Genomic DNA, 12,855 nt, shown 5'->3' with positions numbered 1-12,855 from the left:
ATATCAAAAATTAAATATTTTATCCATTTCTTTTATTTTCATGTTTTATTTCAATGTAATAGGGAAAGATTTATATATGGTCATTCTATTATTTATTATTTATTTGTGTTACTTTTTTTTAAAGAGACATAAATGATAAATAATATTACGATAATGTATAAAAACTAATGATTATAAAACATGAATGATAAATATGCAATGATAATGTATAAAGTTAGTACACTATTAGTGCATATATTTTTTTCTCTTTATTTTTCTTATGATACTTCAATTCTTTTGATATTTTAACATAATTATATTATCAATAAGGATTGAATATAATAGTCTAAAACGACACTAGATCTTTATGTATATCAAAAGTTCAATTTTCGAAAGCAATAAGGGAAAATCACACACTCTAAAAGAATTAATTTCTTTCCTATAGAATAAGACTCTTGATTATTCCAAAAATATATTCATATCTCTCATTTTTAATTTAATTTAAATGTATGCTAAATGAGATTATTCTAGTTGTATCAAAATCAGGTTAAAATCCTCTCTAATATTGGACTCTCCAATACTAGATTTAGATTCCAACACCTAGCACCAAACAAAAATTAAAAGTCCAATTTTTTTATTTTATTTTAAATTAAATTAATTAAAATTTTATAAATGTATCACTCTCTTTACATTTTATTACCGGATAGTCCACAATGTCATTCCATGAAAATCCTACTGTATTTAATAGTTTCTTACTATGTTTATAACCTAACTTAAAAATATATAAAAGAGGGGGAGCAGAAGTTACACACAGATAGAAAAATGTTAATTTTTATTTTCCTAGGAAAATGTAAGCAACCATTTATGTGCACCATGATTTTAAATTTGTCATAATTAGTTGTTAAATTTTTATGATTAGTGAATTCAACATTTTGACTAACTTTAATAAACTACATCGTCCAATAGGGCCTTATGACATAGTTCAAGTTGGGCTCAATCTTTTTTGAAATTCAGTAACTTTTTATTTTGTTATTAGTAATATGTGATAAATATCAAATGCAAGATTATCAACTAAGATAGAGTCTTGAGCACCAAGAAATCATAGTCAATACATATTTTAGAGGCTATAAATACATACTCCTAAGTACATTCTTTCTAACCTTATCCTATTTGAATTTGAAAGGGCCACTTAAAATTGATATTCTCTTCCAAAAAGGATATGTGGCCAATATCTTAACCTTAAAGGCTAAATTAACATTTACTTATCTTGATTTTTGTGTATCAAAACATTATCTTCAACCTTTCACCTTGAAAAATCTGGAAAGGTTTCTATGGTTACATATATAAAATTATGAGAAAAATATGTGAAATCGTAAAAAATTTATACACTGTCACTATATCATTCACTATTTATATTTAATCATCATTGATTCTTCAAAAAATAATATAAATAAATGATTAATGATATAATAATTGTATATAAATCTTTATACTAATAATACATAGATATTACACTCTAAAAATATTTACATGCATTCATGTATCATTTTAAATTGTTAGGATAATTGGTCATTATGCTATCAAACTCTCTATATTGCCTTATTGTTATATCATTTTGTTTTCTTGTTGGTTATGTTTAAATCTGATCTATATGTAATATACTGTTATTTGTTATATAGGTTGTAATTTTATCCTCATAACATACTGTTACGTGAACACAATTAGTTGAACCCGTTAATAATTCACTTGTCTTTTTCTCTTCTACTTATTATTTGCACTTTATTTGATTGCTTATGGTCAATGTTGCATGACAATCATTTCTATTACACTAACAATTGATATTAGAGCCAATGGGTAGATAGCTATTCACTTGAGACATCAAATTCATAATGGATAAGTTTAATGAAACTAGTAACTTTGGATTTGGAAAATGAGGTCGAATGATGTGTTGGTTATACAAGGGCTATCAAAGGTATTGTGAGATAATAAATCAGATGAGATGGAGGAGAAAGAAACATGGTGGAATTACAATGGAGACCATAATTGTATTGCATCTAGAACCCCAGAACTCCATGTGCTAGATTGGGACCCATGTGTAGCTAGGGACACACATAAAACATTAGACTATGATCAGATAAATGCTCACAATATCTTGCTAGATGTTTGAGAGGATTATCTCATCTGAGATGAGAAGTGATGTTTTCTTATGACATATGGTGAATGATGTTAATTGGTAGTGGATCCATAAAAGCACACAGACCTTGACTAATTTTGATACAGTGTAACACGAACATTGACTTGGATGTAGGGTGTAACACATGTATCAGTAGAGATGTCAGGTATAACAAGAGCATTGGCTTGAATACAAGGGTGTGGAACATACATTGGTTAACATTGATGTGAGGTGTCTTGTGGCTATACTTTTTATGGTGGAGTATGATAATCTTTTGAACTATGATTATCGAAGTAGACAATGGTGATAATGGTTGAAGCTTTCGAATGAAGCTCCATGGTTGAGTTGGGATCATTAATGTACTTCGATATAGAGGTTCCATAATATCGATATAATTTCTACCAACACAGAGCTAGGTAGTTTGTTCTAGTGGATGGAGGTACGAGAAGCTGCAATACAACTTTGGAGAGCTAGACTCTTGGTAACATCGTAAATGATACTCATATTCAGTATGATAGAACGAGATATTCACCAAGGTGAAGATTGTTGTATAAATGGGAGCAAAATATTTCAATCAAGGTAGAGTTTGTTGCGATTTGCTTGGCATATACTATTATAAGAAGACTCGTATTGTCTTGAATTATAGGGAAGGAGAGAAACTAATGTTATATATTAGACTTAAGTATCTTATTATAACATGGACCGAATATAAGCACCTACTATAAATACCTCACTGGCATTTGGACTAATGGGTGTACTAGAATATATAATTCTTATTCTCTAAATAACATATTGGTAGTCACACTTTCGGGAACGATGGCACAATTGGTCGAATCTTATTAATCAATTCATGGTCTTCTTTTCTTCTATTTAATTTTTTCTCTTTATTTAATTGCTTATAGTTATAGCCAATATTGCACAACCATCGCTTCCATCTGCATATAAAAGTTGCTCCAAGAATTGCATTTGGTATCTCACTCTCAATAAACCAGGCCATCCATTCCGAGTTTCATAAGAAGAAAAACATGACAAAGACCATGCTAAAAGGACCAACCAATAATCTAAATTAGAAGTTAAAAAATGCTACAAAGATAACACATGCAAAGAAAGGATGTATACAATTATTAATCATGATTATCTGCCCATATATACCATAATAAAACGGATGTGGATCAGCTGTCCTCAACGGTGTCTCATTCCTGTTCCAAACGAATCATATATTGACACGTGGATAAAAGAAAATTTTTAAAAATAAAAGGTAATAAAATTGAGCATTCTGATTGGCGTGAGACATGGAGTAAAACACCATCTAAGACATGTGATCTCTATCCAAAAAAAACTTGCTTACGCATAACCCTAAATATGGGATGATAGGCACAACCACTCATTTTTTGCAGCAAATTAAAATTGTGTCATACTATATTAAATTAAAAAAAATCCAAAAAATTATAACCTTCCCTCTTCACATTTCTCAATGGAAAACCTAATCCACTTTGCTGTGGTGGTACCTTCTTCATAATCCTTATATATTTTTACTCGTGTGATACATTTCTAAACCTTAGCTTATATTTGAGGTAGTTCCTAGCTAGCAAGATTTTCTCTCCATAGTGATATATATTAAAATTCTTGTTAATTTTTTCCCTAGAAAAATCAAGTGATACATTATATTGCACTAAAATTTCATTCATACATTTGGTCATTGTTCACAAGAATAAACCCTGGATATTTAGCATACAACTAGAAAAACCATAAACTGAAATCAACACAAATCCAGAACCCAAATCTGGGTTCATTCTAACTACACCAAAACCATGGCTGATGAAGGCTATATTGGTGGCATGCGCAACAATGGTGACGATAACGATCTCGAAAATCTTCAAAAATGGTACATGCCCGAGTTTTGTTGATGCCAGTCATTGAAGATTTTGATAAGATCCTAGTTCTGCAATGTTGTTAATTATTACTGTTGTTACTGTAGCTTGCAACAAATTCAAAATAACATCAAGTAATTAAACCTAATCTTTTAAAATAAACACTCATGATACTTTAGTATTTACAAGCCAAAGTTTTAATACACGAAAGCCAATAACTATATATACATATCTCGTATGTTAATACACGACTTGCATAAAAAATTTCATCATCATTCCATCCACATAAGTGCCTCGTAATATATTATGACACAATTTGAATGTCTTAGCAAAATATATTAGTGGTTGTGCCTAAGCAATGTTTCACTCTTGAAACCATGGTTGAAATTAAAGTAGGTCATAAATGTCAACAATATATCTATAAGATTAAATTTTCTCTAGTTAGAGATTGGTGACAATCTTGATCCATTTGATCTTGATCCATCGAAATCCTTTCTTTATAGAATGCTTGAATTTGCCTTCAGATGCATATAACTTGTATTTAGCCACTCTTCTCTTTCTCTTCTTTTCAGGATCATTCCACCAAGATGATTTCTTTGATTTTGTCACAACCTTTAAACGTTCTCTCCTTGGAGAAGGTTCATAATAAAAATACTCAGAAGTTCTATTCTTGTTTGCCAATGTTTTGTTATCATTTGTGGTTCTCACATTCACATCTCCTCTAGAGGATTCAACACTCATCAACTCCATGTTTTTAAGGAAATTTAATATGATAATAACAAATATATCTTTTCAACCTTTTTTCGTGTTCGATTTCCTCTCTCTCTCTTCCTCTGCCTGCTGCTAATAAGCAGGCGAAAGGGAAGAGAGAGCGAAAGACGAAGTTGAAACTCACAATAATCTAGGAATCTTTTATATGGTTAGTTAGAAAAAGGTTGAAAGTGAGACACATGTTCTTAATGTGGGATGAAAAACAGCTCATAATAATCATCTTCATGTCTTGTTGTTTTAATTTTTTTCCAACAATAGCAAGCATGTATGTTTAATTAAAGCCAACCCTTCACTAATTATAGAACATATATAGTATCTATAAATAGCCACAAAAAGAGCATTTTCAGGAGACTTATATATAGAAAATTATATATATATATTATATATATATATTATGTTTTCTAAAAAGTGTGCTTATGGTCTTGTTTTATTATCTGGTCTAGAAAGAAAATAAATTATAACGTGTAATACTCTCATTTTTCCTGAAAAAAAATATTTGTCTATAAAAAATAAAATATTTGATTGTTAAGATATTTAAGAATGATGTCAAGAACATTCAAAATGTAAATATTAGTCTCTCCCTTTGTTTGATGGGGAAGTAAAAACTTACAAAAAGTCAACGATTTAAGGGAACAAGCTATTTAAAATGTAAATATGAGTTTAATATTTAAAGGTAAAGATGTATACATTGTTAGTTCATCGCTCAACATTCATTTGTATTATTTATACCTAAAATTTAAAACTGATTAAATTTTAATGGTTGACAATACAACAACATATAAAAAATTATTACGTGTGTATATTTTTTCTCTTTAAATAATTAATGTTTAATCAGACTAAATAATTTACTCATTTATACTACTCGATTCACTCTATTCCTGTATAATTGTAATCAATTGGGGTATGAAGTAAAAAACTACTATTCCTCCAAAACAATCCACAAAGTTCTAATTTGTCATAACTTTTTGTGGCGGTGAATAATTAAAAAATGCAATTCATGCCAATGGTTGTAACCTTAAGCGCATGACAATAATAAAAGCAAAACACTTTTAAGCTTGTGATGTGTAGTTAGGTATTGTAATGCTTTGAAGAGAGTGTAGGTGTATTGGGGTAGATATGACTTATGAAGGAATAGACTATGTATCATAAAAATCTTCACATATTAACCCATTTTCTTTTTTATAAAAACAAAGAATTTGCATACAAATGAAAATATGTATAAAACATATTATATATAAGCAACAACATATATTTAAGAAAGCATTGTTATTATGTCATCTTTAACAACAATTCTTTTTTAATCCTGTGGAATAAATGTACATTAACAACACTTCCTATAAATTATGTTGTTAAACATTACTTATTCAAGTTAATGCTAACATCACTGATATTCAACAACATTTTTTTAAGACTGCTGTTAAAGTTGTATTCACCTATGAAATTGACAACGCTTGCTTTAAGGTGCGTTGTTGATATTCTTATGCCTCATTTTTAACAGCTACATCCAAGAAAACACTATTGAATTACCATTGTTAATTATAATATCTGGCGTAGTGTGTTTTCTAACAATGCTCCAATGGTTCTTAACAAGGTTAGTTTTAAATCTTATTTTTTTGCACAATAATATATTGATCCTATTACTTATATTAAACTTTTTTGTATCCTGTAATTGAGTTTACACCTCTTATGCAGTATTTTAATACATTTGCTTATAAAATGAAAAAAATTGTGATTGTTTTGTATGGTATTTGGAATTTTTCCACATATCCCTTATGTATGGTTCTTTTTATTTCTTTATTTGTAGCCAGGTATTGGAGGTGGGAAATGGTGTTTTTCCAAAGGGTGAATGCCCCTCTTAATGATAATTACTCAATTATTACTCTTATACGCTTTGAGGCCTCAAACTAAAGCTTAATTACCGGAAATCAAATAGGTCATTCATGAAGGAGTTTTATTCACTACATCTTAAAAATATGTGAAGAAATTGCAAATAAAATTGTCAAAAATTGAAGTGAATATAATAAATAAAGTGCTTAGAAATTGTATATTATGGTGGGTGATTGTGTAATCAATAAAAGACGCATTAAATTATTGGTTTATGATTAGTTGACTTGTTAGACAACGCATTAAAAACATATTTCTTTATTTATTTTGACTTTTGAAAAATCTAATATCATCTATTATTTTTAAACCATATTCGAGAATTTACCGTGATAGTTATATTGTGGGTGATTTGAGATCATTTCTCACATGTACTGAGAATACAAAATAAATAATTGAACTGTTTTATCATATGGATGACATAATTGATAATTTGCTTATACATTTTTATATACTGCCATAAACATTTTAAATAGAACAACCTAGTCGTAACTCGGACAATAATTAATCTTCAGCGCAATAATTAATTGTTGAAAGTCCTTTCCAACAATTTACAGAGGCCTCCTTTAGCACATGAAATAAACAAAGATTCTCATTATTAAGGAAGTTCCAAAAATCCAGAGAAATTTCACACTAGTTGATTTTATAGGAAATCTGTTAAAGAAGATAAACAAAAATGAACATAGATGATAATTGACTCCATAACCTGAACTTTCAAACATAAGCTCGTCCATGTGTTCAATCTCATAAGCGTGTGCTTGTGGAAGTTTTGGTCCCTCACTCCCAAATTTGATCACTCTAACGCATCTGCATTATTTTATTATTACTATTTCTATACAAATCATTGTATATGAACCACATTTTTCGGTTTGGTTTGGCACGGTTCTATTGATTTTACAGTTTAAATCGAAACTGTTTATACCTCTAATAAAAAATATGTCCATCCATCCAAAATTGTTTACACAAAATACTTTACTTGTTCACGTTCTTTTTGAACGGGTAAAATAGGCGGCCCACAAACATTATTAAAAACCTTGGCCAAGAGCCCAATTTTACATTTTGAACACCCTCACTATTTTCAACCATAGTAAAGCATAATAAATGTAATTTTTCTTCCTCTTTATTATATATAGATTATAAAATATAGTTTCATTACTTCTAGCAACCGATAATAGTTGTATTTTCTTCTTCTTATATTTTTTATTAGATAAGATTACATGTTTGGTATCACACCCAGGGCATTGTGAAAAACTTAAAACCACAAAACCCTTGTAAAAAATGCATTGTCTGTTTTGTTTTATTTTTTCCACTTTATGATTGGGCCATTTTGAACACCCATCATTATATGTGTACTGCCTTTATTAGTACAATGTTCATAAAATCATATGTATACATTTTCTAATAGTATACTGCAAAATATAATAGTAGTATAAGATTGTAATTTATATAGATTTTTATTTTTTATTTTTTATTTTATATTGGGCAATCCTAAGTCCGTCCTTCCATAATATAATAGTAGTATAAGATTGTAATTTAATTTATATAGAGTTTTATTTTTTATTTTATGCTACCACTTAATCCTACCCCGTAAAAAAAGAATTTCGTTAGTAAACTGCAAGTAACATTTTAGAGTATATAATATACATTTATGATCATTGATAAAAGAAAATTATCTATTATGATTATAATAATCCCATGATCTATAAAATATATGTGCAGAAACGTGGCCAAATTTGTGTGAAGCATCAACCTCAATATCACATATTGATGAAGCCACAAAGAGTGACCAACTAGGTTCTAATCAACACCCAGAGTCAGGAGAAATGCCACTAAGTTGGTTAGCATATAATGATGAAAATGAATGGCCATTTGGTGAATCACAATCACATATTGATCAATTTCCTATTTGCTTTTCACCATGGGAACAACAAGTAAATTTTTTAAGACTTAATATGTATATAGTGATAGTGCAAATGATTTTTATACTATCAACAAATTACTTACCATTGATTTGTTAACTATTATTGACTCTCAAACAAAACTAATACAAATCAATAATGGATGATATGCTGACAGTATAAAAAACTTTATATTTTCCGTATATAGTCTTAAAAAGATGGTGTGTCCATGTTTGAAGAAATAACAAGGATGAACAAGAGGAAGAAAAGGATTGCACGACGGTAATGTAATTTGAAGAAGAAGAAGAATCAGGGAAGAAGAAAACTCAAGAAACCATTCAATGAATATGCCTCAATCTCTTTATTGATCTTTCTTGATTAATTCTAATGCCAAAGCAGAACCAATTTATATATACTCACTGGCTCTTAACAGAAAAGAAGAAGAAATAGATACTTTCTAAAAGAGGAAAAACTGTCAAAACTAAAAACAGAAATAACAACCAAAAATTACCCAAAAAAGAAAGTTACAAAACAAATAAAAATAAAGACTCTAAGATATATTTTGTTGATCCATTCTTCCTCCCTTCTCCTTAGATTCACAATTTGGCATTATATGAAAGGAACATGTTTTGGCATATTCACTAATTTGGCATGAGATAAATGACCTAACCTCTTATGTCATACATCATTCTTGTAAGTATTAAATTGATTTACATAAGGGACATTACTAATCAAACTATTGTTATTAACAATGTATAATCCTCTCCTAATCTCAGCTGCACCAATCATCCTCAAGGTATTCTGTTCCTGAATTATACATTTCATTTTTGAGAAAATCAACTCACAATTAAGAGACACAGTTAGCTTGGAAACAGATATAATGTTAAATTTAAAACAAGGAATGAAAAGAACATTGGATAAGTAGAAATTATTTGAGAATAGAACAGTTCCTGCAATGGTTGCAACAACATCACTCCCATTAGGCAGCTTCACATGAATAGGAGGTATTCTTTTGAAAGATTGGAAATTTGACATTGAGTAGCAAACATGATCTGTTGCCCCAGTGTCAAGTATCCAATCTTTTGATATTGATAAGTTATTTGTAGTGTGTGATATACCTGTTGGATTGGAACTAATCTTATTGGTGATGTGCAGAGGTTGAGAGTTTGTTTGTTGTTGCTTCATTAATGCCAATATGGCTTGTTGTTGGTCCATAGTGAATGGCATTGTTCCTGGATCATCTGAATTTTGTTCAGCATCAATGCTGTTGTTGATTCCATCATCTTCATTACTCATAATGTGGTTCAAATTGTTATTGGTTTTGAAACTAGGAGGATATTCATGTTTCTTATAGCACATGTCTATTGTATGACCTGTTTTGTTGCAGTAGGTGCACATTTTTGTCCCTCTTCCAAAATAGTTTCTTCCTCTTCCTGATGTAGAGCCTCTAAATCCCGTTCCTCTAGCTCTTCCTCTGTCATATGCTTCATCTGCATTGCTAGTTAACACCCTTGATTCATCATAAGGGTTGTTTAATTGCCTTTCTTGTTGAACAAGTAGAGAAAATGCCTTGTTGATGCCTGGGAGAGGTTCCATAAGCATAATTTGGGACCTTACTGCTAGTATTGTTCATTCAATCCTTTCAAGAACCTTACGACATAGTCATTTTCCCTATAAGCTTTTACAACAGGAACCACAGTGCTCTTGCACTTGAATTCACACATACAACAAGGAATAGGTCTAGAATTGTCTAGTTCTTGCCAAAGGCGTTTCAATTGGGTGTAGTAAGCATCAATTGAGAGGTTACCCTGTCTTAATCTGTAAAGATCCTCTTGAACATCACATATACGAAAGATATCTCCTTGATAGTACCTTTCTTTCAAATCACTTCACACTTCAAATGTTGTCTCTAGCCAAAGAACACTCTTTGTTATGGATGGATCTAGAGATTGATTGATCCATGACAGAATCAATGTCTTAAGTGATCCATCAAGTCCTTACTTCATACATCCGAATGAGAACCCTGGATCAGGTTGGTGGCCATCAAGGATTCTTCGAGATAGGAAAGGTTGGAATGTTTAGAAGCAAGATGAAACTAGATACAGGTAGAACAGACGATAGAGGCGCATCAAAGTTTATAGCTCTGATACCATCTTAAAAAGATGGTGTGTCCATGTTTGCAGAAATAACAGGGATGAACAAGAGGAAGAAAAGGATTGCACAACGATAATGTAATTTGAAGAAGAATGAGGGAAGAAGAAAACTCAAGAAACCATTCAATGAATATGCCTCAATCTCTTTATTGATCTTTCTTGATTAATTCTAATGCCAAAGCAGAACCAGTTTATATATACTCACTGGCTCTTAACAGAAAAGAAGAAGAAAATAGATACTTTCTAAAAGAGGAAAAACTGTCAAAACTAAAAACAGAAATAACAACAAAAAATTACCCAAAAAGGAAAGTTACAAAACAAATAAAAATAAAGACTCTAAGATATATTTTGTTGAGTAGTTTGTTGATCCATTCTTCCTCCCTTCTCCTTAGATTCACAATTTAACATATAGATTTTAAACTCAATTTTTTATACCGTCCTAATGGTGATGGAGCAGAATCTAGGAACCGATATTATTGCTCTTTACCTAATACTGCTGTGTATATTTCAAGAAAGAGGAAAGGTCAGATAGTGCACATCTGCTGTATCACAGTTAATATCATTCCACGTGCTATGACATTGTGATTTGTTAAAAAACTATAATTAAATTAAAATTTAATTTTTAAGTAGTTTTCTGATCATTCATAGCTTATGACATATGAAGTGACACTAAATATATGACAATAGATGTGCTACTAAAACAAGAGAGTTTGGCATAAGATTCGAAGTGCTCTCACTTAGTGTTAAACTATATGATGTTAGTTCATGTGTTTCATAGAAATTTGTAATGAGGAAACCCTATAAGGATGTGGCTTTATTTAAATTAGTTATTCATTTATTAATTTATAAACTTAGTGTCAATTTATCCTTGTGATGGGTTTATTCAATTATGGCATCATTTTAAAATTTATGTAGTCATATGCATGTTAGCATATATATTGCAAATTGCACCAACAAATGTAATATAATGATTTACCGTTTCCTTTGTGCCATTTTTGATGTTGCTATTTAAAGAATTATTTTAGAGATTTTCAAGAGTTCTTTCCATTGATAGTCAAAGACTATTACCTTTTGAGTACTTAGGAATCACCGAAACTGACTTCATCTTCTTTTGACAAACTTATTTTCATACATACAAATCCTTAATATTAAACTTAAAAAAATCTAACCTTATCTAAGCAGCGAATTGAAATTTGACAGAAAAGTTAAAGTTATATCTCTTTATGGTTTAAAGTTAGAGAAAATCAATAATAAATCTACAACATTGAAACTTATAGAGGAAAAGAAAATAAAGTAAAAAATAGCACAAGTAGGAGAAGCAATAACAAATTTAATGGACAAGTAAATTTTTACCCATGATAGAACTTATTAGGATGATAATCAATGGGGTGACAAAATATATCCAAACAAAAAGCAATAAATTTGAACCGGGAGAAATATGTACTTTTACTCAAGTACTAGAATATGAAGGAAGATAAGATTTTGTAATTTTTTTTAAATTAATTCAAAAATAAATAAACATTGGACCCTTAAAATTTATTTTTACCAGGAGAGAATCTAAACTAAGAGAAATATACATCTTTATTCAACCAATTAATACTTCCATATTTACCATCTTTCATCAATTGAATGACTCTATTACTTAAATTGGGTGATTAAAAATGCTCTGCTAGGGCAAGGTCCCAACTTCTTGGAAAGGTTCTCCCATCTTCTTGGAAAGTTTTTTCTGCCATTGTGACACCATGAATCATTCTTCCTTCATCCCCTGGGACTTCTTGAAGGACTTGGAGCTGGAGAGTGCACCAAAACCAGCTCCTAAATCATCTCAGGGTGCTCTCCCTGCTAAACGTACCTTTGCTCAAGCTCTCAAAAGCACGTGTGATATATCTTTATCTCAACTACCTCAACCTTGTTTGAAAGGTGATGCCATTGCCATCAAAATACCCGAAGATGAATACCAAGCAGGGCTGCAACGGTGTAAAACTCATCTTCATGGTAGGTTGATTTTCTCTAAAGGTGATACTCCTATTAAATTCCTGGATCTAAAAACAAAGCTTTCTTCTCTTTGGAGTATGGTTGGCAAATGGTCCATGGTTTCTCTAGGGAAAGGTTTTTATGACTTTACCTTC

The 12,855-nt window shown here is 30.3% G+C and overlaps 1 protein-coding gene across 1 annotated transcript in view; it reads left to right on the top strand.

The window, feature by feature from the left end:
• LOC109344625 overlaps window positions 12,469-12,855 on the top strand; it is a 4,705-nt gene continuing 4,318 nt past the window's right edge. Inside the window, exon 1 of the mRNA XM_019583383.1 lies at window positions 12,469-12,812. Coding sequence (XP_019438928.1) covers window positions 12,469-12,812 — 344 coding nt within the window. The remainder of the gene's footprint in view (window positions 12,813-12,855) is intronic.

This window comes from Lupinus angustifolius, chromosome LG04 (genome assembly GCF_001865875.1).
Source record: "Lupinus angustifolius cultivar Tanjil chromosome LG04, LupAngTanjil_v1.0, whole genome shotgun sequence".
Taxonomy (NCBI): domain Eukaryota; kingdom Viridiplantae; phylum Streptophyta; class Magnoliopsida; order Fabales; family Fabaceae; genus Lupinus; species Lupinus angustifolius.
This window is presented reverse-complemented; position numbering and strand designations above follow the sequence as displayed.